This window comes from Mesoplodon mirus, assembly GCF_964341445.2.
Source record: "Mesoplodon mirus genome assembly, chromosome: 2".
Taxonomy (NCBI): domain Eukaryota; kingdom Metazoa; phylum Chordata; class Mammalia; order Artiodactyla; family Ziphiidae; genus Mesoplodon; species Mesoplodon mirus.
In genome coordinates, this window is record NC_138977.1 from 92,704,488 (window position 1) to 92,731,934 (window position 27,447).

At 41.0% G+C, this 27,447-nt stretch overlaps 1 protein-coding gene across 1 annotated transcript; it reads left to right on the forward strand.

The window, feature by feature from the left end:
• TMEM165 (transmembrane protein 165) lies at window positions 1-26,648 on the forward strand. Its single transcript, XM_082606586.1, has 6 exons — window positions 1-435; window positions 11,395-11,620; window positions 19,843-20,018; window positions 20,584-20,766; window positions 24,734-24,839; window positions 25,572-26,648. Exons 1-6 carry the CDS (start codon window positions 226-228, stop codon window positions 25,646-25,648), a joined length of 978 nt encoding a protein of 325 aa, XP_082462712.1. The 5' UTR covers window positions 1-225; the 3' UTR covers window positions 25,649-26,648.
• The last annotated feature ends 799 nt before the right edge of the window (window positions 26,649-27,447 follow it).

The following is a 27,447-nucleotide window of genomic DNA, read 5'->3' on the forward strand; positions in this document are numbered from 1 at the left end:
GTCTTGTGGCCACCGTGGGCGAGGAGAGGGCGAGTCTCCGGCTACGGGCGCCGGCCTGACCTAAGCCTCACGTCCGCCCTGACCACTTTCCGCATGCTGCAGGCTCCTCCCTGAAAGGCGGCGGCGAGGCGTGGGGGACGCGCCCGGGGACGGCTCGGGGTCGAGGCTTCCAGTCGCCCGCACTTCCTCTTGAGGCGCCCGTGCGCGGCTGTCTCGGCGGGCGGGATGGCGGCGGCGGCGGCCCGGGGTAGCGGCCGCGCATCTGCGCCCCGGCTGCTTCTGCTCCTGCTGTTTCCGCTGCTGTGGGCCCCGGCCGGGGTCCGGGCCGTACCCGACGAAGACCTCAGCCACCGGAACAAGGAACCTCCGGCGCCTGCCCAGCAGCTGCAGCAGCAGCCCGCGGCCGTGCAGGGCCCCGAGCCGGCCCGGGCCGAGGTGAGCAGGACGAGCCGGGTACCAGGCTCGCCGCCGCCGGAGCGCCGCCCTTGACGCAGGCTGCCAGCGGGGGGAGGGGCGCCCGGCCCCGGCTCCCTGGGGTGGAAGACCGAGGAGTGCGCTTTTCCCGGGTCGGGCCTGGCCTCGCCCGGCTCCTTATGCGGGGAGGGGAGAGGAGGGGAGAGCAGAGCTGGGAGTCCACTGTAAACCTAATTTAGCTCGGGAGGATAAAGATGCTGCTGAGGAATGGGCGTCTTGTTGATCAGATGTATTCTAGAGAGATGGAAATACTCATCCCAAGTAGAAAGTTTCAACGGAGGGCAGCTGGGAGGCTTTTCGTATTCTCTGAGAATAATAATATGGGCCATTTCATTGTTGAAACAGACTATCCCAAATTGTTTACCAAATTCAGCTTTGCACGATTGTGATTTTTGCCAAATGTATATGGATAACGAAGCGTGACTCTCACTTTTTAAAAAACGTGCTCTGGCTTGCAGGAAGTAGCCCTTAGGAATGCAGAGGAACAGTCAGTCTTTGACAGTAAGGAGTGCTGCAGCGTTGTGGGATGCCAAGACTAAAGTCATAAGTGTACCAGAATCCTGCATTTTGGCCTTCACTAAGTAGATATTAATTAACATCTTAATTTATGTTAATAGAACCAGTCACTAGTGTTCAAAATCTCTGCAGCGGTTTTAAATTTAGTCCCAGTATGGGTCCTGGACTTTCTCCTCGTTTCCAATTTGAATTCCTGAATCCAGGCCCTCTGTAGTGTCTTCTAGTAGGGGACTGTTTGGCACTCAGCCCTCCCGTTTCCACCCCAGGCTACCTTCAGCATGTTCCCACGTAACTAATCTTCCTAGACATTGAATTCCATTTTCCTTCTCAGAAATCTTCAGTGAGTTTCTCGGCATAATGATTTCAGTCCACCCTCTTCAGCAAGATGTTCAGGTTTTTTGGTGATCCGGCTCCAGTCAACCTCTCTAGGCTTTTTAGTCCTCACTCCCTTGCTCAATCATATGCTGTACTCAAATCCAAGACATGCCATGTGCTCTGTTGCTAGTCTCTCCAACAAAAGGCCTCTAAATAAAAGGGCTTTTTGAAGCCTACTGATTAGAACCTTTCCCACCCTTCAAGAACCAGCAGATATCTCCTCTCCGTGAAGACTTCCCTAAAATTTCCGGGCAAAAAGTTATTTCTCTCTCCTGCCTGTCACTCGTGGGCTCAGCTGACCCGGCTCACCATTTCCACTTCTGAAATTGAACTGAAATGGTGATTCATGAAATTCATTCTTAGGGTTCATCATTTAGCTTTCTGTCACTTAACTCACTATCAGAAGTTTATTTTAAAGCGGTAAATATTTTGCGTTGTGTAACTTTCCAGGCCTTGCATTAAAGTTTTAGTCATATAGTGGTTTTTGAGATACAAATAATGGTAGGTATGCTTATTGATACCTTTTTAGACAGCTAGGAGAAATAAATATAGCCGTGTAAAAAAAAAAGGCAGCAGTATCCAGTGACCATATTTAAGTGTCTTAAGGATGCTTGTCCTTAAAACTGGGGACGTGGAGGGAAGGGACAGGCACAAGATAGTATGATTTTTGTCTTTACTATTTTGATATATTCTTGGTGGTTCTTCTTAGATAGGAATTTACTCTGTTTGTTCTGTATTGTAGTAGAATCTAATTATCTTGTTTTAATTATATTTTCACGTAACTTTTTGTTATGGCTCAAGTGTCTTTTTCCCTCTACGGTATTACAGTATATCGGAAGAGATTTTTCTTTCACATATTTCCTAAGCTATGTAATGTAAGTATCATTTGCTTTTTTTGTCCACTTGGCAGAAGTAAAATATGGCCAGAGTTCAGTTTAATAGCCACGTAAGCAAGGATTCAGCATCGCTGCATATCCGAAAGTTTCAACCGTTTTGCTTTGCAGCTGCATGGAGCAGATCTTTTAAAAGGGTAGGATGTTTAAATATATGCTTTCATGCCACTGTGTGAGTGTGGACTTCTGAAAATGGAGAGGAAAAAATGTATTGGTAAGCTTTCAAATATAAGATGTATTATAAAAATGTAGTTGTATCTTTTTTTTTTTGCGGTACGCGGGCCTCTCACTGTTGTGGCCTCTCCCGTTGCGGAGCACAGGCTCTGGACGCGCAGGCTCAGCGGCCATGGCTCACGGGCCCAGCCGCTCCGCGGCATGTGGGATCTTCCCGGACCAGGGCACGAACCTGTGTCCCCTGCATCGGCAGGCGGACTCTCAACCACTGCACCACCAAGGAAGCCCAGTAGTTGTATCTTATAGGGTGCTTTAAAGCAAGATTACTGAGATCCTTTCGTTTATGCAGTTTACTTCTAGTGGCATACTCAGCTTTTTTCTTATTCCTTCCTTGGGCAGAGTATGTAGTACAAGAAGCATTAAGTCCCTTTAGTTGGGGGAAATCAGCTAGATTTAACAGAGGTAATTTATAATTTGCTGCATATTCTGGAAGGGCCAGTGAAGGGACTGCTCTGGTTGTGAAGCACTGTTGATAAAGCCGCAGAAGTCTATCACTCAACCCAGTACACATTCTCCTTACTGTATTTCTGCTTTACTGTTTCTTGGCATTTCTTTTGTCTGTTATCTTTTAACACCAAGGCCTTCCACACAATATTTTAAACTTTCTTCCATTTTCATTAAGTTGCAGTCCTGCTCCACACAGTCCAAACTCCCAATTCTAGCCTCCTTACAGCTAAGACTGATGCCAAGGGTATGAAGACCCTTGTCTTACTCATGATTGCTGTGTCAGAATGAAACGATCATGATGTTACTGCATTTATTTGTTGGTGTTCTGCTATCAAAGCAATTCATTAAAAAAAAAATCAGTGAAATACACTTAATACATTTCAAATGTCAAAATTTATAGACATTATGAAACAGTAACATTCATAAAAACAAAACTGTTTAAAGATTCATTAAAATAAAAATGTATTTAGAAAAATGTAATTGTTAAATATATTATTCTAATATGAACTAACAGTAACATTCGTAAAAAATATTATTTAAAAAACAACAAGCTAGGGCTTCCCTGATGGCGCAGTGGTTAAGAATCCGCCTGCCAATGCACAGGACACGGGTTCGAGCCCTGGTCTGGGAAGATCCCACATGCCGCGGAGCAACTCAGCCCGTGCGCCACAACTACTGAGCCTGCGCTCTAGAGCCCGTGAGCCACAACTGCTGAAGCCACGCGCCTAGAGCCCGTGAGCCACATCTACTGAGCCCGTGTGCCACAACTACTGAAGCCTTTGCGCCTAGAGCCCATGCTCCACAGAGAAGCCCGCACACTGCAAGGAAGAGTAGCCCCTGCTCACCGCAACTGGAGGAAGCCCGCGCACAGCAATGAAGACCCAACCCAGCCAAAAATAAATAAAATAAATTTATGGAAAAAAATGTTAAATATCCACAAATAAAAAGGTGATAATGAAAATTTATAATAAAATGTAATTTTCTTTCTTTTTTTCTTTTTTTGTTTTTTCTGTACGTGGGCCTCTCACTGTTGTGGCCTCTCCCGTTGCGGAGCACAGGCTCCGGACACGCAGGCTCAGTGGCCATGGCTCACGGGTCCAGCTGCTCCGTGGCATGTGGGATCTTCCCGGACCGGGGCACGAACCCCTGTCCCCTGCATCGGCAGACTCTCAACCACTGCACCACCAGGGAAGCCCTATTTCTTTATTTTAATGCAATCTTTTAAAACCAAGCTTATCCATGATGTCATTGTTTAAGTTACACGTGTATTTTTGTGCACATTTTTCCAATTTCTGAAAGGTTTTTCTGACTTCATACAATAAAGTAATGGCAAGGAGACAGTTCTAAGACAATTCTAAGCTTTTTCCTTCTTTATCTTCAAATAATCTAACCTCTTGCGTGGTAACTTTTGTTGAGGGACTTTGTTTTCGCAGGGACATCAGTCATTTTCTTGGTAGCAGGCTCTAGATTTTGTTCCAAAGAAAGCATCTTCATCTTCTCTAGTTCATCACGTGTAGATGATTCTGATGCAGGTATCTGTATCAATATCATTACAGTCACGTATGTGTTCATTTGAGCCCTGGAACTAGAATAGGAATTATTTTTTCATTGTTAATTGTTATTTTCATCTCTTGAAGAAAATGAAAGAATAAAAGGATACTCTCTAAATGAGGGAGCTTTTTAACAATTTTTCAATTTGGAACTAATTTTAACTTAAAGAGTTTTATTCAGTCAGTTTTTTGGTTTTGTTTTCTAATCATAAGTTGTTGATTCTGCTATCAGGATGTAAATAATTTGGGTTTCAGATCCAAATTAAATGATCTGAGTTTCAGACCCAAATTAAAATACTGAAAGGGTGGTATTTATACTAAGGAAAACACTGTGTTTCATTACTTTAACACTGTGTAACTGACTAGTGGAATGCCAAAATTGGAATTATAGTCACTGCTGCATGTGACTGTCCTTTACTAATCTAAATATTTGCTTCTATGCCAGTACTTTCTGCCTTTCTTCTGAATTGGGCAAAACTATCGCCCTTTCCATATTTCTTTCTGTCCATGTGCCCATTCTCCTCTGACCTCCAGTACTTTCCCTTCACTATCTTTATTCTCTCCTTTTCTTTGGTTCCTTTCTGTCTGCTTACACATGCCCACAGGTTTCTCCTGTTTGGAGGAAAAAAAAAAAAAAAAAAAGGCCAATGATTTAACTCTACTTGGCTGCATTAGTTTCTGTTCTTCAGTTTTGTAAATGAAATTTTTAACTAGGGAATTAGCTGCTTTTTCACATTGCTTTAGTCTTCCGTTATCTGGCATCAGCCCATGCCTTTACATTGAATTTTCATTTTTGAAGGATACCTGTAACTTCCTTAATTGCTAAATCCAGGGCTCTTTTTCAGTTCCCGTTTGACACTATTATCTATCCACTTTTTTAAGGCTCCTGCTCTATCTTGGTTTGTATGAACTTGAGGAAATGGTTTAACTCTATTGTTTCTCAGCTTCTCCTTTTGTGTTAAGTTGGGATAACAGCTTTAAGGTTTTGAGTATCAAAACAATGTATATGGAAATCCCTGGCCTTTAGTTAGCAGCTCAGTGAAACGGTGATTGCCCCTAACTTGAACCATCTGTGGTCTTCTCCTGCCTTTGCCTCTAAATATCTAAGACAATTTTGTTTTCTCTTTTTTCCCCCCCTCCACACCTTCCCTAAATATAGACATTGTCTAAGGTTCATTTTTTCAATGTAATCTCTGCCTTTGCCCTTAGAAATCTAGTCTTGCAAAGCTCTAGCTGATAAATTCAGGTTGCTAGCAACCAAATACATAACTTGAGGCTGTGCTGGCCTAAACTCAGGTTTTCATTTCTGATGACTTATTGGAAAGCTTTATTTGAAATGCTTTTTATCCTCAAATTGAACATGTGTGAAACTAAACCCCTTCTTTTTAGTCCTCTTTCCTGTATACCTTATGGGAATATGAATAGCGTCTTTGATTCTTTGCCTTTTAAAAATTCTGTTAATTTTTCTTTTTCATCATGTGTGGAATATTTTCCTTTATTTTGTCTTCAACATTGGTCTTGTGCAGCAGACCTCCTACTCCTAATTAATTGGTCCAGTGGCCTATATTCTCTATATATATATTCTCTACTTTCTGTCCCGATCTGTTAGTCACAGTGCCTTAATTACGTTTGTGTCTTCTACTCAGAAACTTTAAAGGGCTTCTCGCTTGCCTCTAAACTGGTCCATAAACATACAGGCTTTTCGATCCGAGCCCAGTTTATCTTTCTTATCTTACCCCGACCATTCATCTGGTGGCTTACTCCCTGTTATCAGAATAAAGCCTGTATTTTCTCAAATTGTCAGTCCAGGGCAGAAGGTGAATGCATGCACCTGATGCATTTTGAAGTTAGCCACTCCACGAGTGACTAGTATGAATTCTGCTGCAACTTCTGGGAGCCTAATGTAATGAACCTCAGAATCGGTTCCTCTGCATTGGTCAGAGGTTGCCCCACAGGGGTTAACTCCTGCATACTTCTGGGTAGTGTAGTGAGTAAGTATGTGCACCGTGCTTACTTTCTGGTTGGATCTGCCTAAAGCTAGTTACAGCCTGCAAGGAATTGGTCCTCCATAGCTGGAGTAAGAGATGGGGTCAAGCGATTTTTGAAGTGGTGCATAATAGGTGTCTTTAATCATGTGCATGGTGAAAAATCCAAAAGGTACAGAAAAATGTAGAATGAGAAGTGTGTCACCTCCTCTTGTATTCTAGCTCAGGGGTCAGCAAACTGTAGTTTACCACTGACTGCCTGTTTTTGTAAATAAAGTTTTGTTGGAATAGAGCCAGGCCATTCGTTTAAGTATTACCTATGGCTGATCTCAGGGTGTAGCCTCAGAGTTGGGTAATTACCAAAGAAACTTTACGGTCCATGAGGTTAAATGTTTGGCCCTTTAAGTAAAAGTTTGCCAACACCTGTTCTAGTCATCCTGGTTCCTTCCCTGGCCACTGTGTCCTGAGATTTCTGGTTCATTAGCAACTGTGTAAATACTTTATATACCTACCTAACTCACCGCCCCATAACATACATACAATAACTATGTACATAAGACGTACTTTTTTCAACTTAAAAATGTCTTAGTGATTTTTTTTCTTATTAGTATATATAAAACGTTCTTATTTTTAGCCCCGTAATATTCCAGTATATGGAGCTACCATTTTTAACCAGTTCCTTATGGATGGACATTTAGTTATTTTTGTCTCTTAATTATTACAAATGATAACATTACATTTATACGCATTTCTAGGACAAAACGGTTAGCCCCCTGAGTGTTCCTACCTCAAACTTTGTTCCAGTCATGTACTTGCCATGACTCATTGCCCACAGTATGCCTGCAGTTTGAGGGAAGTGGGATCCTTAAGGGGCTGGAGTTGTTGAGGTACGGCTTGCTCAAGAGGCTCTACATAAGTTGGGTCTTGAGGAATGTGGATGAATAGGGGCATAATGATAGAAAGGTAGGAAGGGAAGCAGGACTGCGTGACTGAAGGCTTGTGTTACCCCAAAACTTGAAGTGTTCTTGAGCCACACTGCCCAGTACTACAGCCATGAGCCATGTGGCAGTTTTTAAGCACTTGAAAAGATGTGGCAGGTCCAAACTGAGATGTGCATGAGATGTGTGCAATGAGTAGATACACACCGGTGTTTGAAGATTTGGTAAGAACAAAACAAGAGGGTTAAATACTGATATCTCATTAGTCATTTGAAAAATATTCCTAGAGTAGTATTTTGGATATATTGGGTTAAATTAAATAATATTAAAAATAATTTTATCTGTTTTTACTTTTTAATATCTGACTACTAGAAATTTTATTTTATTTTATCGTTTTGGACTGCACTGCGCAGCTTGCGGGATCCCAGTTCCCCAAACAGGATCGAACCCGTGCCCCTTGGAGTGGAAGCATGGAGTCCTAACTCCACTGGACCGCTAGGGAATTCCCTAGAAATTTTATTTTATTTTTAAATTTTTTAAAAATTAATTAAGTTATTTATTTGGGGCTGTGTTGGGTCTTTGTTGCTGCGCGCGGGCTTTCTCTAGTTGCGGCGAGCGGGGGCTACTCTTCGTTGTGAGGCTTCTCATTGTAGTGGCTTCTCTTGTTCCAGAGCACAGGCTCTAGGCGCGTGGGCTTCAGTAGTTGTGGCTCGTGGTCTCAGTAGTTGTGGCTCACGGGCTCTAGAGCGCAGGCTCAGTAGTTGTGGCGCCAGGGTTTAGCTGTTCTGCGGCATGTGGGATCTTCCTGGACCAGGGATTGAACCCATGTCCCCTGCATTGGCAGGCGGATTCTTAACCACTGCGCCACCAGGGAAGCCCCCCTTAGGGGATTTTAAAATTACATTATGTGGCTTGCATTATTTTCAGTTGGACAGTGCTGCTCTGGCTCATCCTTCATTAGGGAGGTTCACTAAGGTTCACTTTGGGAATTGGTATGTGATTAGATGGGACATGTTGGATAGTTACCAGAATTAAGTATTTGCATTTTATGTTCTAGGCATAAGAAAGTCATGATGAAATTAGTTTTAGGAAGATTAAACTGGTCACGTTGTGGTGTGCTATAATAACTGACTGAGTGCTTACTGTATATTAGGCACCATCCTAGGGGCTTTATGTGTAGTAATTCATTTAATCCTCACAACCACCTTGTAAGGTATAGGTACCCCTCATCTTAGAGATGTAACTTGAATCACAGGGAGGTAAACTTACTGGCGCAGGGTCGTACAGTGACCAGTAATACCTTGGCTATGAACCCTGGAAGTCTGATTCCAAAGCCCACCTATTAAACCAGTACATTCTGTCACTCTGAAGGTGAATTAGAAAAAGGAGATGATCCTTGTACACAGTAATCACTTGGGCAATTGATCGACAACAAATGAATGAATGGTAATTGATCATTTTCTGCCCCTATTTATTAACACTTCAAGTTTTTTAAATCTTCTATCTTCATAATACCCTAGTACTTTTGTTTTAAATTCTTATCACACCATGTTTGGTGGCTGTTTAACACTGATTTTGGCTATCCAGGACCAGCTCAATGTATAACAAAAACTGTAAGTTAATTTTTCTTGTGCTTTGTATATAGAAAGGTTTTAAGAATATGTAGTTTTGGTTTGCTTTGTGCTTGCAAGGCAAGTTTTATTCTCATCATTTCACAGAGGAACAGAGAGGCTAAGTAATGTGGCCACGGTTTTATGGCTGCGAATTATAAAACGATGAGAATTTGTGGTTTTGATCATTATTGTTTGTTTTTAAAAGTAAACATTTTCTGTTTGAGCTTGCAGCTAATTGGTTGTAAATAAATGTTTTAGGAATATTTATTCCTAAAAAATTTTCTTGGATTTCAGGTCCTAAATATTTTGCAATGAAATTTTTTCATTCAGAAGGTATTTCCAAGAGGAAAATGTTGCATTAGTGAAAGCTGAATGAAAATGCTTATATTTTTTATGATGCTTAATGCTCATAGGGTATTGGAAGAGATAAGATCAGCATAGTTGGAATTAAAATGATAATGGAGAGAAAGCTAGAATCCCTTAAAATGGTACTTGCTTAATCAAGAGCTAGCTTCTGAGGCTGCCCTTTTGATTTAGCCCTCACACCACGTATTTTCTAAATTGTTAAATTTCCCCAATTTTTAGCTCAGAGGTCTAGTCTGAGTAATGCTTAAAGTTTTCTGATCTTTACCGTGGAATTTGGGAGTCAAGTTTATGTCATGTGTTAAGGAATGACATGCACACTAAAAATTTAGCATTTTATTCTTATCTCTGACTGGAGCCTTTGTGAATAAAAGTACTTCTTTTTATACTCTGTCAAAACTCACATACATTCTTGGGTTTCTTTTTCTTTTTTATCCCTCAGGTTTCTAGAGACTCGTAGGCTTTAAAAATTAATTAAAGATAAGGCAATTAGGATTGGAAGAGACCTTTAGAAGTGATTCCTTTAGTCCAGGGTCTCTCCCCCTAGGAACTATTGATATTTTGGATTAGATAATGTTTTGTTGTGAGGAGCTGTCCTACGCATTATGTCCTGTGCGTAGCAGCAGTTCTCGCCTCCACCCACTAGATACCATTAGTTTCCCTTCAGCTGTGACAAAAAAAATGTCTCCGGACTTTGCCAGAAGTCCCCTGGGAGACAAAATCGCCCTGGTTGAGAACCTCTGATGAGCACACTTCCTGTAGGTGGTGGTTCTCTTCCTTGGAACTCTCACGTTGAGGAGGGAATTTGCTACCCTCTCTAGAAGTCCATTTCAGCTCTGGGGGCTCCTGTGGAGTAGAAATCTTTTCTGTGTGTTAAGCTACAACCTGCCATGCCACCTATAACTTTTTAGTTCTATCTCTTGGGACCATATAGACTTTCATCAGACTTTCTCAATTATTGGAACGTAGGCACCCAGTGCTTCCTGGTCCCTTATGTGATTGTTTTAGAGACTGAGTTGGCAAACTGTTTTTGGTCATGGGCCTGATTATAAATATTTTAGGTTTGGGCCACGTGTTTGCAGGCTACTTAAGGTCTCTGTTGCATAATTTTCTTTTCCTACTTCCCTCCATCCCTTTCCCTCCCTCCCTCCCTCTTTCCCTTTTTTTTTTTCTTTGCAGACCCTTAAAAAACATAAAAATCATTCTCAGCTGGATTTACTCTTAGCTGTTGCTTGCCTGTCCCTGGCTTTAGAGTCTCTTTTGTCTGCAGTAATCTTCAGAGGGCAGTGCCTTCTTAAAATGTGGTGCCTCAGAGCCAGTACAGAACTTTGGGTAAGGGCTCTGCAGCACAGAAGATGGGCTTGTCACTGACTCTTTAAAGTGCTTAAAGTACTTGCTGCCTTTTTGGAGCTTTGTCACATTTTCAACTCAAAATGACCTTAACACCAGCTGAGACTCTGGCTTATCTTTTTTATTAGGCCACATTTCAGCCTAGGATATTTGTAGTGTAGGACCAACCATATATCCAGCTATATTAGATCTCATCTTAGCTAGAGCCAACTCTTCTTCTAGCCTGTTGAGAGCTTTCCAGATCCTACTTTGTTCTCGTAAGTGTTCATGAAATTTCTCTCAGCTTCCTGTTAAATGTTTGATAAGCATACCTTGGGTCTTACACCCAAGTTATGAATAAAAACTTGAATGAGACATAGCTAAGAACTAAATCTCAACTCACACTTAGAAAACAAGGTAATTTGGATGTGTGGATATAGCTGTTCTCTACTCTTTTTTTTTTAATTGTTTTGTAGACTTGTACTTGGATTTCCATTGTAGCAGGCATCAATCAGAGGTTTCTCTCATTGCTAATGGCTTTCAAAGTGATTAGACAGTAAATAAGTCTAATGACCATGACAGAAAAACAATCTTAGTTCACCTACAAAATAAAATAATTTAAAATAATGACTTTTTTCAAAAAAGTAGCTGATAAATATGTATTTTTTTAATTTCAGAAAGGATTTACACCAGCTGCTCCAGTTCATACCAATAAAGAAGATCCAGCTACCCAAACTAATTTGGGATTTATCCATGCATTTGTGGCTGCCATATCAGTTATCATTGTATCTGAACTGGGTGATAAGACATTTTTTATAGCAGCCATCATGGCAATGCGCTATAATCGTTTGACAGTGTTGGCTGGTGCTATGCTTGCCTTGGGCCTGATGACGTGCTTATCAGGTGAGTGCTTTTTCCTCCTAATGAGTTTATTGAATTAAAGAGAAAGCATGGTGGTATTAAGTCACTGAATCATTCAACTAGTTATATTGGAATTTGGTTCATGTTTCAGAACTTAGTAAGCAGAAAATGTTTACAGTACATAAATTCCTAAAAACGATATTGCACTTTAGAAATTAAATTTTTAGCTATTCACAGCCAGGGTACATGCTCCTCATTTATTCACTAGCTTTTTGATCCTTGCTTTTGCTATGGCTATCCTTGCTTTTTTTTCTTTTTCCTTTTTAAGTCCAGAGAAATTTATATCTGATACTTTAGAAACAGGACGCAAGCAACCACAGAGAATTGCATATTTTCTGTTGAAGGGCATTTGGTAATCAGTAGTGAGGGGTAATGTTCAGGGTATTGTGTTCTGTTAAGCTATTCTTAACCTCTTACCCCAACAGTAGGGAATGAAACATTCTTAGATTCCCGGTTTGTATCACTATTTGAGTTACTATTATATAGGCTTCAATTTTTCAAAGAATTAAGACCAGGAGAAAGTAAACTTAACACTACATAATTAAACATAGTTTAGTCTCTGATTCAGAAGCTACCTTGAGCCATGTAGTTGGATGGAAAATAGCGAGTTTTCCCCTTAGAGCCAGACTTGGATTGGAGTCTCATTCTGCTGTGTATTAACTTAATGGTAAGTTACTTAACCTCTTTGAGTTTCAGTTCCCCATCTGTAAACTGGAGATAGTATCTAGCTGCCTCACAGGGTTGCGGTTTGTATTAAAATGAGATCTTATATTTCAGGTGCTCAGTCATTCACTCCTCTCTTTCAGCATGCCTTAGATTTCTCCTGAAACACAGTTCTTAAAGTATAGGACAGGTTCTATTTCTGGATGCTTGGATGCTTGTTAAAGTTTGTCTTTTTAAACCTACCATGAGTATTTTATTGAATAAAAAAATTGACTACTTTTCACATTTGGATATTAGCATTATTCATATTTCACATACACGAAAATTTTCTCTTCAAAAGCAAATTTTGATTCTAGGAAATAGTGGAGCAGGTTGTAAATGGTGAAGTCACTTGTTTGGAATGAGTTTGAATAATATCAGAGAATTTTAGTTTTGAAACTTCCAGCTTTGAGGATAAAGTAGAAGGCTGTCCTCTCTCCGCCCATTCCCTCCTCAGAACCTGGCTCCATGCGCTCCCCCAACTCTTTCTATGGATTTAGCTCCCTTCCCTCAGCGGTGAGTGGGGTTGGTCTCTTTCGTCCTGACCCTTGGCCCACCTCCCTCTGGCTGCTGGTACTGACAGCTCCTCTCACCTGGACTATTTGAAGGAATGGGCTGTATCACTGGTCTTCAAACCTCTTCCTTGTATATCTCTAAAATAATTTTGAAAAACTATACCCCCTCTCACTTTTCATCGTAAGTTCAAGGAGTTTCAAAGATCTAATTTTTGGTATATTGTGTAGAATTGTTATAGTTGGTATTCTTTTTTTTATGTTTGTCTTATAAGTGTTTTAACATTTGTTACACAATATTTAAATTTATATTACATTTGCAAACTGATTAAAAAAGAAATTTCAGACATCATACATTTTAAACACAGTCTTTTGAGATAGGTTAAACACTGCTTGCCCGGTCAAATCCGTTGACCCCGTTTGTTTTCCCATCAGCCTGGTCACACTGTACCCATTCCCCCTAGATGGTTGAGTTCAGTTCCGGAGGGAATTTCAGCAGTCTGTAAGCGTGGCAGCCATTTCCTTTGCAAAATTTCCATTTGCCAGTGTTATTTCTTTCTTGTTAGCATTCCAGATTCGCTCCTAAACTGGCTTGCTTTTGGGTCCTGAGCCCTTTCTCTATGTTCTATTTAGGAGCGTGGAGCTGCTGGGGGATGGGGGGCAGGAAAGGCACGAGACCTGACGTCTTGAGCCTGGGGCTGAATCTAGCCTCTACTGCTTGCTCATCATGCAGACAGGAGCAGGTCACACGGCTGCCATTTGCTGAGTACCATCTGTGTGCATGATGCTTCAGGCCCGCTTCAGGACAACCCTTTGTCCTGCTACAGATGGACAAACAGAAAGCAGAGACGTATTATGCACTCATGTCTCACAGGCAGTGGAGCTGGTATTCAAAGGCTGTGTCTGTCTCTGAATCCAGGGGTTTCCGATGGTTTTCTTCAGGGTAAGAGGTTCTGCAGGGGGAGGTGGATGAGGGCTGGAGGCTGCACAGTCAGGGTGGCTATGGGCCCCCAATCCTTCCTCTGAGAACAATTTACTGTCATCTGTTTGCTAATTAAAATTTTATTGGGAAAAGGTTTGAAGCTTAAAAGTCATTGGGAATTAATTATATTTTTACTCCATTATGACTTTCTAAGTTATTTAAGCTTCTGGAGAATCTTTGTCTGCTGTAAACTCAGGATACTGATAGTAACAGTCCTTACAGAATTGTAAGAAAGATTAAATGAAGTAAAACAAGCAAACCATCTTGTATAGGATGGTTAGTTCTGTAACAGTTAGTTCTCTTCCCCCTTATCGTAAAGAGGCTTTGCATCTAGGTATGGCTCACCTGTGCCCAGGGCACAACTGAACCATTTATTTGGATGTTTTCACATTATTTACAGAAATGGCTAATTAGTTCAACAAGTACTTGTTTAGAACCACCTGTGTGCCTAGAAAAGTGTTGGGTCTGTGGCCAGGCATGCGTGGTGGAAGCGGGGGTGGGCAGCCAGTAGTGCGGAGGCTGTGAGAGCCATCTCCTCCTGCCCCGTCCCACCCTGAAGAGAGCTTGATGTCTGAACAGCCTCCATCGGGCATTCTTGTCTTTGGCTGTTTTCAAAATTTCTCACTAAAATTCAAAGCCGTCAAGAGGGGCAACTTCTCGGGCTTCCCTGGTGGCGCAGTGGTTGAGAGTCCGCCTGCCGATGCAGGGGACGTGGGTTCGTGCCCCGGTCCGGGAGGATCCCACGTGCCACGGAGCGGCTGGGCCCGTGACCCATGGCCGCTGAGCCTGCGTGTCCGGAGCCTGTGCCCCGCAACGGGAGAGGCCACAACAGTGAGAGGCCCGCGTACCACAAAAAACAAAACAAAGAGAGGCAACTTCTCAGTTTTTGTGAGTTTGTTCCTTAGGAGGAGTGACTATGGAGAAACCCAGGGCAGATTTGGAAGAAGGCCTGAGAGGAAGGAGAGGGATCAGCGGGGAGGTAGGAGCAGCTGTGAGGTCAACATTGATTTCCTTCCCGACTCAGCCAGGGTGGGCCTGCACCAGCTGTCCCAGGGCTCGGGCCTACTTGGCCTGTTCTTGCAAAATACACCTAATGGAATCTAAATACCATTAGCAATTTGATACTTAACATCACTGCCACCATCATTCCTTTAAAAAAACGTTAGTAGGGCTTCCCTGGTGGCATAGTGGTTGGGAGTCCGCCTGTCGATGCAGGCGACGCGGGTTCGTGCCCCGGTCTGGGAAGATCCCACATGCCGGGGAGCGGCTGGGCCCGTGAGCCGTGGCCGCTGAGCCTGCGCGTCTGGAGCCTGTGCTCTGCAACGGGAGAGGCCACAGCGGTGAGAGGCCCGCCTACCGCAAAAAAAAAAAAAAAAAACGTGAGTAAACTCTGCTTTAACATTTGGAAATTTACATTGTTCTTTTTCCTCCTTAATTCTTACTTTCATTTACTTTCGTCATAGAATTTTACTCTAATGATGATAAGTTTTTTGCTTGAAAATCTTTTATGGATCACACTGTCATTTTTCTGCAGCAAAAATATGCATTTAAATTGAACTTTACAAGATGGTGAAATTTCCTGTTAAGTCCCTAAATGTTAACAGTTATCGATTGAGTTATAGTTACTAGCACACAGTTGATCAAAGCAAAATATATCACAAATTTAAGTAAACATTTTTTAAAAGTGGAAATGCATCTCTTAATGAGATGATAGAACTGTTCTTTTAAAATTAGTTTATATGTCCATGGATGATAATTATTGCTAGAATGAAGCTAGGTTTACAATCAATTCTGGTCTTTTTTTTTTTTTTTGCGGTACACGGACCATCAAGTATACCAAAAAGTGTTTTTCTGAAATTCATCAAATGACTGTTCTTATACATGTTTAGTCTTTTACTTAGAAGTATTGGATTGGCCAGAAAGTTCATTCGGATTTTTCCATAACATCTTGGGGAAAAGCCCAAACTTTCTGGCCAACCCAATACCTTGTTTAATTGGATATATTTAGAAATGGTTGAGAAAATTGAAATATTTTTAATTTCACTGTACTTTAACCAATAAAGGATTTCATCTTAAAAATTGTATCAGATCACATGTTTAAAATATATTTTTCTGGAGCCTTGGAGCCACAGATTTAGCTCATTCAATTTATGGAAAATGTCTACCACATTGCCTAATTGCCATGGCAGTTGTTCCATAGTAAACCATCTAAGTCACACTTATTTTCTGTCAGAAGACATTTACTTGGTTGTTGAATTTAATAAACATGATATACGTTCCCATGGCAACCAGCTGTTTAGAATTCTAATTCTAAAATGGTTGGCTGGCCAGATTGGGCCTGGAACCCAGCTCGGTGTGGGCTGCCTGGGGAAATAAGCCACTGGGATTTAGTATCTTTTCTGATGCTCTCTTTGCTGTATCAAGACTCTGCCTTAGGGAAAAGCATCCCCCTGGTTGGAGGATGAAGGAAGCACAATTTCTAAGTAAAAAGTATTCCTGCTGAGGTCCAAATACCCTATTTCTCATCCATGACCATTATTTCCAGTGCCTAAAATGCCATTATTTCTAATGCTGTGGCCTTATAGGAAACTTGTATAAGACAGGGAAGACCCAAAGCCCCGTCTCTGGTTTATGATGCCTTGACTGGGCATACCAGTATTTCAGACCCTCTCTTTGGTGCCCTAGGATATCTTTCCATACTGTGGGAAACGCACCATAGGTGCTGGGTGAAAGTCATCTTTGTAGAGTGAGCAGAGGGCAGCTGTGAAGAAGGGACGTGAGAAAGGAGAACCCGCACAACTCCTCAGCTACAAGCATGTTTTCAGGCAGATGAGTTTTAGGGAAAAGTACCCATGGAAGTTGAACTTCTGCAAATAGATTCTTTCACAAACTGTTCATCCGTGTCCCCTGGAAAGTCTGTGTTTTAAAGGCTTCAGTGATCAGCCTTCGTTATTACAGAGTTCAGTTTTCATTTTAATGAGCCTCTCAGGCCACATTCATGGGCATTCTCATCCTTTTATTCTCTTGGCTTCTAAGGTGCCCCCTGCTTTGAGTTATATAGTCTTATCCCTCTGAGAAAAAAAAAACAACTGTATCATAAATATTGATATTCCCCAGTTTTATCCTTGGGCCATTTTTTCCCCCTCACACTAATGTTCTTGTGCCAAGTGTTTTCAGTTTAATTACTTGTAAATCAGTGGTTTCTGACTTGATGCAAATCACTTGCTTAAAGAGAAATAACCTCTCCTTGTTCACAGAACCAAAGTACTTGAGTGTCTGAGGAAAGGCTTCCAAAGAAAGAGGAAATTGAGGGACAGCAACCAGGGGAAGAAGAACAAGGTTATAGTGCCAGATCGTTTTTTTCTCTCTATGGAAATGTCAAGGCAGAAAACATGGGATTGTGTCAGTAAATAGTTCTTTTAGATTATCTGAAGGTAAAAGGAAAGCCAAATTTAGGAGATTTTAAAAGGTTTGCTACGTCGCTTTTTAAAATTTTTAAAACCTTTTATGGAAAATATTTTAAATTTACAAAGTTGCAAAAATAAAATAGTATAAGAACACCTATATACCTTTTATCCAGATTCACCTGTTGTTAACGTTTTACCACATTTGCTTTAGCATTTGTGACCTATCCCTTGATATCTGAATAAAATTATATGTATACACACATAATTTATATATCTCTAGGTGTATAATATATGTACATATACGCACAGTTTATATATCTATAGAGGAATAAAGTACATAAACACATATATCTTTATAGACATAGATTGATACATTACTCTGTCATCCATATTTTAATTTTGTCAGTTGATCTAAAATATTCTCTCTAGGGCTTCCCTGGTGGCGCAGTGGTTGAGAGTCCGCCTGCCGATGCAGGGGAAGTGAGTTCGTGCCCCGGTCCTGGAGGATCCCACTTGCCGCAGAGCGGCTGGGCCCGTGAGCCATGGCCACTGAGCCTGTGCGTCTGGTGCCTGTGCTCCGCAACGCGAGAGACCACAGCAGTGAGAGGCCCATGTACCGCAAAAAAAAAAAAAATTCTCTCTAGCAGTTTTTTCCTTCTTGTAGAGAATCTAGTCTAGGTCAGGTGGTACATTAAGTTCTTTTCAGTCTTTTAATCTGAAATATTCCTATAGTTTTTCTTATGTGTTCTATAATATTTTTCTAAGATACATCCCCCTCCCCTTTAACGGGCTGTTCCTCATTTTGTGTTTGTGTGATGTTTCCTCATGACTAGATTGAGGTTATGCATTCTTGACTAGAACACTGTATAGGTGATGCATGTCCCTCTTAAAAGAGTAGCACATGATGTCCATTTGTCCCTCACTGACGATGTTAATTTTGATCACCCTGTCAGGATTTCTCTTTGTATACTGTTTTTTTTTCTTCCCTCGCAATTAATATGTAGTCTTTAGGCAGACACTTTAAGACAATACAAATACCCTGTTCCCCATAGTTTAGCACCAGTTGATGCCTCTTACATGATCTGAACTTCACCTTGATGCTTGCAAAATGGTGGCTAATTCCAGTACCCCATCCACGTTTACCAGTGGGCCCTGGCATGCTACTCTAAGATAAAGAGCTCACCCCACCTCCCATTGGTTTGTCTGTTTATTATCAATATAAATTCATAAACTCCTTTTTTTCAGCGGTTTATAATTAATTACTTAACTATATTGTTCCTTAAATTGTCCCAGATGTGGCAGCTGGGAGCCCCTCCAGCCTGACTCCTGTGTCCTTGTGACATGCTATTATGTGTTTTGGTTCTTCCTTACATTCTAGTATAACAGGATAGTTCGGGCTCATCTTGTACCTGCTCTGCCCAGTCCTGGAATTAGCCATTTCTCTGAGGAGCCTTTTAGTGGGCAATGTATTAGAAATCAAGATCTGGGTGCTAAGTTGGCTCATTGTCATTGAGATGTCTTGGCTTCTTGGCCTTTTCAGTGGACAGAACTAGAAAATATATGTCTGTATTATGTGTGTGTGTGCGGGTACATATACACATGTACCTATGTAACTTGGATATAGATATGCACATAAGCATAGGTTTACATTTCTAAACATGATATTAAAGTCTTTTTCATTTTGTAATATAATGAAGCAAGGAATGCTTTACCTATGCAGTTATATTTTTGATGTTCAGGCAGTTTTGTAAGTGTTGTGCCCATTTTATAAAAAGAGCTGGTGAAATAAAGAGTAATTGCATTTGTTATATATGCAGATACCCTCTGGCCCTTCCATAGTTTTTAATTACTAACTTCATATTACCAATGTGAATGTGTTTCACAGTTAGGATTTAGGTTCTTGATATATTGATAGTTCCAAGTATAGTTTTTTTGTATAATTTATACAATTGTCCCTCTGTACTTGATGATAGGAAAGCATAGTACTGAATAGGTTTGTCTGTTATGTTACATATATGTGAGTTTGTATGGCTATATATGTATATGTATAGATATGGAATTATTCGTTTTCTTTCATAAGATATACTTATTTTTAAATAGTTGCAAAGAAGCAGAGTTTGAATAATGCCACATGAGTATCCTGTCGTGATTCTTCGCTACAGAAGTTTGTAATTTAAAGATTTGTGATGAAGAAATATCACATAGGGCAGTGGCATAGCTTCCAGGTTATTAGATCATGGGATCAGTAGAGGGCATCACAGTTAACCTCCTAACTAAAGTTCTGTGCCCTGCACGACCCGTGGCGAGCCAGCCCCTGGCGGGTGTCTGAAGAGGAGATGATCATCTCGTGAGAGAGACGTGTGGAAGCCCTGCCACCTCAACCTGCACCACTGATCTCTTGCTAAGCTGTGATGAGTCATTGGCTAAGGGTTCGATATTGGTGGAGGAAAAGACGTAGAGTTTAAGGTTATTATGTAATAGCTGAGCTTCTAATGTGAACATTTCCCCTTTAAAACAGTGGTAAATGATGACTTCTGAACTGTTTCTTTGGTTGGTGTATAATATGCTAATTAACTAATACACTGTTGCACTTCCTTGCAGTTTTGTTTGGCTATGCCACCACAGTCATCCCCAGGGTGTATACATACTATGTTTCAACTGCATTATTTGCCATTTTTGGCATTAGAATGCTTCGGGAAGGCTTAAAGATGAGTCCAGATGAAGGTCAAGAGGAACTAGAAGAAGTTCAAGCAGAATTAAAGAAAAAAGATGAAGAAGTAAGTCAAAGCACCGTTAAACATCTGGACCAAAAAGGCACTCAACTATTAAGAGTAAACACTATCCAGAGGTTTTCTAGTAGTCATCCATATCTGTGATGTGTGTGGGCTACACAGAAATAGCTTATTTTGTTTAGTTTCCGTTCTTACATCTGGCTGTGATAGGACTGGGTTAGTGTGAATGTGGTAGAGAAAGGACTCGGGGATGAATACTGAACACCTGTAATCAAGTTCCTTAATTAGATTGACTATAAGCTCCTGAAAAACAGGAACTGTAGTTTATAATTTTACCTGTTTCTTTCCACAGCATCTAGGATAATGAGTGATCAGTTAATATTGTTTATTTCATTGGGAAGAAATGGAAAAATTGAGAATATAGCATTTGTTGCTATGTGAGACCAGTGGTTCAAAAGAAAAGTTTGGGGTTACATAACTTTAGTTTCTCAGAGCATATTCCTATGGAATTTAAACACTGTTTAAAAGAAAGATTAAGTAATTTTGTGCTCTATTGACTTGGTTCCTAGAATTAATGTCTTTTTTTTTTTTTTTTTTTTTTGAAATTTAGTTTCAACGAACCAAACTCTTAAATGGACCAGGAGATGTTGAAACGGGTACAAGCACAACAATACCTCAGAAAAAGTGGCTGCATTTTATTTCACCCATCTTTGTTCAAGCTCTTACATTAACATTCTTAGCAGAATGGGGCGATCGCTCTCAACTAACTACAATTGTTTTGGCAGCTAGAGAGGTGAGTGGTACTTGGAGACTGCTTCTGTATTAAAACTAAGCATAACTAATGTTACTTTGCTCCAGAGGTCACGGGACAGAGTCAGGGTGGGTCAAGGGATGACTTCATATACTAGACTGTTTTAGATCTAATAACGCTACTGCTCTTTAAAACTGACCTTCTCCCAGTTTCTACAGTCGGTCAGATTACTCTCTTTTGACTCCTCTTCCCTTCAATTTTGCCAAAATGATGGTGTGGCAGTTGTTCTGGCTTAGTTTTTTCTTTTCTCAGAAACTTCCTTTGTATACTTTATGTTGAGAACATAAATTGGTATATTATTATTGAAGGCCAATTTGGCAATAAATACCTAATGCCCTAAAAGTAGATATCTTTGGCTTCTTCTGTTCCTTGTGCTAAAAAACTAATTTGAGTGTTGCAGAGGTTACTTAGAAAACTTGTTAAGCCTTAGCCCGAGGTTACTCAGTCCTAGGATGTTAAGCCAGAAGAGACTTCAGATTATCTTGTTCTAGCCTTTGCTCTACAGATAAGATCCTGAGGCCCAGAGAGGCTGGGTGACTTGTCCGAGGACATAAGCTAGTTGGTAGCAGGGACAAGGACTAGAGCCGAGGCTGTCTGCCTTCTAGGCTTTTCTGCTGTATCTTGTTCATAGTTGTCAGATGCCACTCTGTAAAAGATAACTGTTTGTTGAGAAAATGTTTAACCCTCATTTCTTTTGAGGGGAGTAAAGTTTTACATGAGGTGTCTGTTATTGTTCACACTGATTGAGGTCTACTGAAGAGATGGTTGTGGGATGGAAGGCTGCTGCTGCTTTTCAGCTCTTCTTGATCTTAAGTAATGCTATTTCTTATATTTTTATATCTATGAAATTACATTGTTTTTAATCAGATGGTAAGATTTTTAGATAGCAAGCTTGATTTGAATTTATTTTTAACTCCTAGGAGATATCTACCATAAAAGAACAAGTTCCTCCACATAGGCTGCAGTTCAGAATATAAAACAAGAGTTGAAAGCCAGGGCTAAGATAGTTGAGGATGGGCTGTTTTGTCCGAGAAGCCTCAAAAATGCGGAAAAAAGGAACTCGATTTTTCATTTGAGTCCCGTATTTAAAAATAAGCTTTCTTTTAAAATGTCATTTTAATGGCTTTGACCTATATTTTTCTTGGTCTCCAGCCTTTTTTATTGGCATTCAAATTGTCAGAATTGGGACTTGAAAGCAAGTGATCATTCTGTGGCGGTTGGTTCTGCCATGTGAGCTGTCGTGACGGCAGAATCATTGCATTTTTCTTAATACTGTCGTCTAAGCAGCACGAGCGACCTGGGACAGGCTCGAGACTCCCTGAGCCCCTGGGGTCTGCTCCCTGCCAGCAGTGCGGCACCTGCGGCCTGGGGTTGAGTCTCTGGCCGTGCGAGCACATCACTGCAGCGTCTACTTCCAGGGTGGCTCTGAGCTGAAACAAAGTGATGCACATAGGGTCCCCACCGTGGGGAGCACTCAGTGTCAGCCACCTTCCACGCTGCAGCACCACAGGCACATGGAATGGGCTCTTCACGAGCACCGATGCAGTTGTCTATCTTTGTTACCTTAATCTTCCTAATTTTTTTGGTAACTTTTTTGTATAACCCATGCAGTAGTCTAGTCCAGTCCATTTTAGTCTGAACTTCATTTCTGCTCCTAGTAGAATTCAGTGTTCTCACTTTGGATGTCACAGAATCCTAGTATCCTTTGAGATGTTAATGGGTACTAAAAAAAAAAAAAAGAAAAAGAAAAAGTTTCCAGGGTCAAATAAATTTGGCAAATAATATATCGTGGGTTTTTTTTTTGTTTTGAAGATGGAGTATACAAAACACCAAAGACTCTGAAAAATCCTGTATTAAAGGAACCATTTAATTTTATTTAAATCCAGTGATTTTTCAAGTGTCACTTTCAAATAGAATGAAACCATCTTCTGGGATATTAGTTTTAGAGGTTATAACAGAATTTAGGAAACGTGGTCCCACTCTTCCATTCCTCACAGACAGTGTTTCCAGCTCTCTCCATTTCCCCAGTCCACACACACACTGCCCACCCCAGCAAACAGGCCTCCTGCCACTTCACAGAGGAAAGCAGAGGTCATTGTTTCTTCACTGCCACCCATCACAGTGGGTCCTTTCCCGCCTGTATTCTGGATTCCAGCCCCTGGTGCTCCCACTTACAGCTTAAATCTTGGCCTTTCTTCCAGCCCAATTTTGTGAGCATATGCACAAGTTTTTCTCATCTAAAAATGTTTTACCCCTTCCTCAATTCTGCTTCTCTTCCAAATATAAGCCTCTTCCTCCCCCACTTCCCTCAGTTTCAGAGGGCTTGGCTGTGATGGGAACAGGAGTTGGCTCTACTTCCTTGCTTACTAACCCCACTGGGCTCTAGTTTCTGACTCACCAGTTGATTTGGAGCTTTAAGTTCACTGCAGCCACCAGTGGGGCTTGCCGTGGTCATCTTGGGAGGCTCATTGCTTGGCCACCTGTTCAGTCTCCCTTGGGCTCCTCTTCCCGTCAGCTCTTCACTGTTGCTTTCCTCATGATCGTATCATCAGCACTTTCCTACATTCTCTCCTGGGGTTATTATATTCAGTCCCATCACTTCTCCATTGAACTCAACTGATTCTTGAACTTCTCTACTTTTAACTCCTGTTGGCAGCCACAAACCCTTTCTCCCTTGCTTCCTCTACCTTTTTAATCACATTGGTATTGCCATAATTCATCTAGAGAATTATGGGTGAGGAACTCGAGTGTCAGGCCTGATTTTTTTCACTCCTGTCATTCACTTATCACTAAGGTATATCAGTAGTGCCTCAGTTTCTCTCGAATCCATCTGCTTTTCTCTGCCTAGTCTTCCCACGCCAACCCAGGCCAGCATTGTCTCTTCCCAGGGCTATTGGCAGTAGCCTCTCAATTGATCACTTTGCCTCCAGTCTTCTTCCCCTCCAGTTCACTCTCTCGACTCGACTTTTAAAGCATAACCTGTCACTCCCCAGATAAAAACCAGTGTCTTAAAAAGTCTAAACTCGGGCCTCCCTGGTGGCGCAGTGGTTGAGAGTCCGCCTGCCGATGCAGGGGATACGGGTTCGTGCCCCGGTCTGGGAGGATCCCATGTGCCGCGGAGCGGCTGGGCCCGTGAGCCATGGCCGCTGAGCCTGCGCATCCGGAGCCTGTGCTCCGCAACGGGAGAGGCCACAACAGTGAGAGGCCCGTGTACCGCAAAAAAAAAAAAAAGTCTAAACTCTAAGCTTATACGGGTCCTTCATGACCCAGACCCCTCCTACCTTGATGGGACTCCTCCTCTTGTGACTCACTGGTTCTCTCTAGAAACACTCAAGTGCTCCGCAGCTGCCTCTTGCTGCTGGCCTGCTGCCAGGTCAGGTGCTCCCGCCTGTTCTTCAGGGCTGTCTTTTCTGGAAAACTTTCACTGGTCTTCCCAATCTGAGTGCCTCCAGTTTGCTTTGGTGGCAGGTGTTTACTGAATGAATACTGTGTCCTGACACTGAGCTAAAGCACTGGGACGCAGTGGAGACTGAGAGGCAGGGTCTCTGTTCTTAGGAAGCACAGTCAGACTACACTCTTATGTAGTTTCTAGACAGTATCAAATACCGCCTGAGGGAAGAGGTGTCTAAGGGTAGGTCTCCTTAGCACTTGTCACTTAAGAGCTAAATAGTGCCTGTGAAGTAAGTTCAACAACTGCTGAAAGGTTGAATTAGGTTACTTTGATCTTACACATTGATTTGAGTTTATTCTCCTTTTATCTCTAGTCCTAGGTATAAATGGAATATATTCCTCCAAGCAGCCATAACACTTTTCATAAATTATACAGCTGAATTCATAGAATTGTTTTATGTTTTCGTTGTTGTTACTGACCTCTATTTTCATTGCTTGATAGTTATCTTTCTCAGGTAGCAGTTTCAACCTTTGTTTTAAATTAATGGTATGTTTCCAGGATCCCTGTGGCGTAGCAGTGGGTGGAACAGTGGGACACTGCCTCTGCACTGGACTGGCAGTAATTGGAGGAAGAATGATAGCACAAAAAATCTCTGTCAGAACTGGTAAGTCTTTTTTTTTCTTTTTTAAATTAGAAAGAAAATTCCATTTATTTTAACTTTTAGAATCACTGAGGTTAGAAAAGAGAGTGTGTTTCTTCTGAAGTAGACTTGGTCTTTGCTACGATAATCTCTTAGAGGTCCAACGTACTGGCTCTGCTGTGGCAAACATGGACTGTTTTTCACTTGGAGGTGTTAGTAAAATACAGAACCATCTCAAAGCATTACTGGATTCATAGTAGCTTTTTGTCAACATATTTAAGTCAGTGAATCAACCCTGTGGAAATACGAGAACTATTTAGCTTTGAAAATGTGTCTTCGGGATTGGGAATCATAGATGGAGACCATATTTACTGATTCAGCAGAAAATTTCCTACGTAGCTGATAGATCTTAAAGATGGAATAAAAATAGTCTCTTTGCTAGTCAGAAGTTGTTGAGAATTCTCTTTTATATAATTGGGTTTTAAGATGAGTTATAGTTCTATTGTTGCTTGTCAGCACTGTTTCAATTTAATCATTCTGTTAGTAAAAGAGTGCTGGAAAATAAACTGATTCTTAACTGTTCACAGTCGGGCATGTTAAGTATTTTGCTGTAGAAATGAGATTGAAGTGTTTCTAATTTGTTCAAGTATTCCTAATTTGTTTCTAATGTTAGTTTACTAGATTAGAAGAATAACAGGCAACATCAGGGCTTATTTAGAGGAATTTTGCCTTAAACTTTTTTCTGTTCTCTTACAGTGACAATCATAGGAGGCATCGTATTTTTGGCGTTTGCATTTTCTGCACTATTTATAAGTCCTGATTCTGGTTTTTAACATGATACTGTTCGTTTATATTTAGTCTAAAATAGGTGAACTATGTACATAGTGTATATTATAACTAAAGGTGATGGAAAATACTGTATTTTGTAGCAATGATTTGTGAGTTTGACCCACTTAATGAAGGATTATGTCCAAGAGAAATAATCAGGTTCTATTTGCAAAATGGATTTTTTTTTTAAAAAACAACTGATATCTAAGTGTGGATTTTTTCTTTTCTCCAGCATAATTATGTTAATATGGTCTCCTTTTCTTGGCTGGGGCGAGGTGAGGGTAGTATATAGAGAGCCATTGTTCGGCAGGGGGCCTGCCACTTGATTCTCTTTCAGCACTGACCCCTTTGTAAGGAATATGAGTTTTGTCCTGAATAACTGAGGTTTTATGACGTTTGTTTACCTTAAAGTTTTTCCTGGGGGAAAGAATGAATTAATTTCTATCATCTATCTATCTATCTATCTTTTAAAACATTTTCCTGAGCCAGTAAGCAGTGGTTTATCGGAATAATCAGAAGTCTTTTCAAAATTAGGTTTTTGGGGCTTCCCTGGTGGCACAGTGGTTGAGAGTCCGCCTGCTGATGCAGGGGACACGGGTTTGTGCCCCGGTCCGGGAGGATCCCACATGCCACGGAGCGGCTGGGCCCGTGAGCCATGGCCGCTGAGCCTGTGCGTCCAGAGCCTGTGCTCCGCAACGGGAGAGGCCACAACAGTGAGAGGCCCGCGTACCGCAAAAAAAAAGAAAAAAGAAAAAAATTAGTTTTTTTTTTTAATTTGTGTTTTTTTTTTTTTAAGAGCAAGGGAAATGTATTACTGTTAATAACATGACAAGAATTGTCTGCCAGGTCCATTCTTCCTCTTTTTTTCAATTGGGTAGGAAACCCAATATAATAACAGTCAATATTTGACCATGTGGAAATACCAAATTAAAAGAGAATACTGTGAGTGTATTCATATTTTTTCTATATTGAATAAACAATGTAACAAAGATACAACATAAACAAGTGATATGACCAGTGCTTGTTTTTCCTTGTGTGTTATGCAAGTTCATAACTTTGTAATTTATCAAATCATTAACATTTATAGACCAGTTTCTAAAGTTGATATATAAAAAACAGTAGCCAAGCATTGTTCTAAAGCACTGTCTTAACCTTCACACAGTTCTGTGAGGGAGTAGCTACTAATAAAAAGTTAAAAAAAAAAAAAAAAGGGTTAACTCATCCAGGGTTACATGGTAGAGCAGGGAGTCAAGCCAGACAGTTTACTTCTAGAGACCATAATCACTGATTATGGTGAAGGGCACCTCATGTTATCATAGCAACTTCAGTAATCACTGTCATTTAAGTAAGTCTCTTCTAACTTGAGTACTAATTGTTCCGTCCAAGCAGCATAACTGTTTTCTCCCAGCCTCATATGCTCTATTACCATATGCAATAACACTGCCATCAGAAGCCTCTAGAGACCTGAGGGGACAGTTCTATAGAAACTCCCACATGTTCCTTGTGTGAAGTAATAGCAGACCCAGAGCAAGTCAGGTTTACTGAGCTACTACGAAGTTCACAATGTACAGTCATTTGTAACTTGAACAGATTGTGAAATAATCTCGTTAATCACCCAGCATTCTCAATACAGCAGTCATTCTGCGGTAGGAACCATTACTGTGAGGAGATCTAAAAGTGTCAGTTAAAAAGCAGCAGTTCACGTATTTCTGAAAAAGTCATTTTTAGAAACTTTTAAGGAGTTCTCTACCATGAAAAGTGTGTTACAGGGTAAAAAAACCACAATGTCCATGAGTTAAGATAA

Bases quoted from the DNA above. Each gene is read 5' to 3' on its own strand.
- TMEM165 (XM_082606586.1), top strand. From the start codon at position 226: ATGGCGGCGGCGGCGGCCCGGGGTAGCGGCCGCGCATCTGCGCCCCGG. The intron at 20,019-20,583 runs GTAAGTCAAAGC...TTTGAAATTTAG, and splicing joins TAAAGAAAAAAGATGAAGAA to TTTCAACGAACCAAACTCTT. The intron at 20,767-24,733 runs GTGAGTGGTACT...GTATGTTTCCAG, and splicing joins TTGTTTTGGCAGCTAGAGAG to GATCCCTGTGGCGTAGCAGT.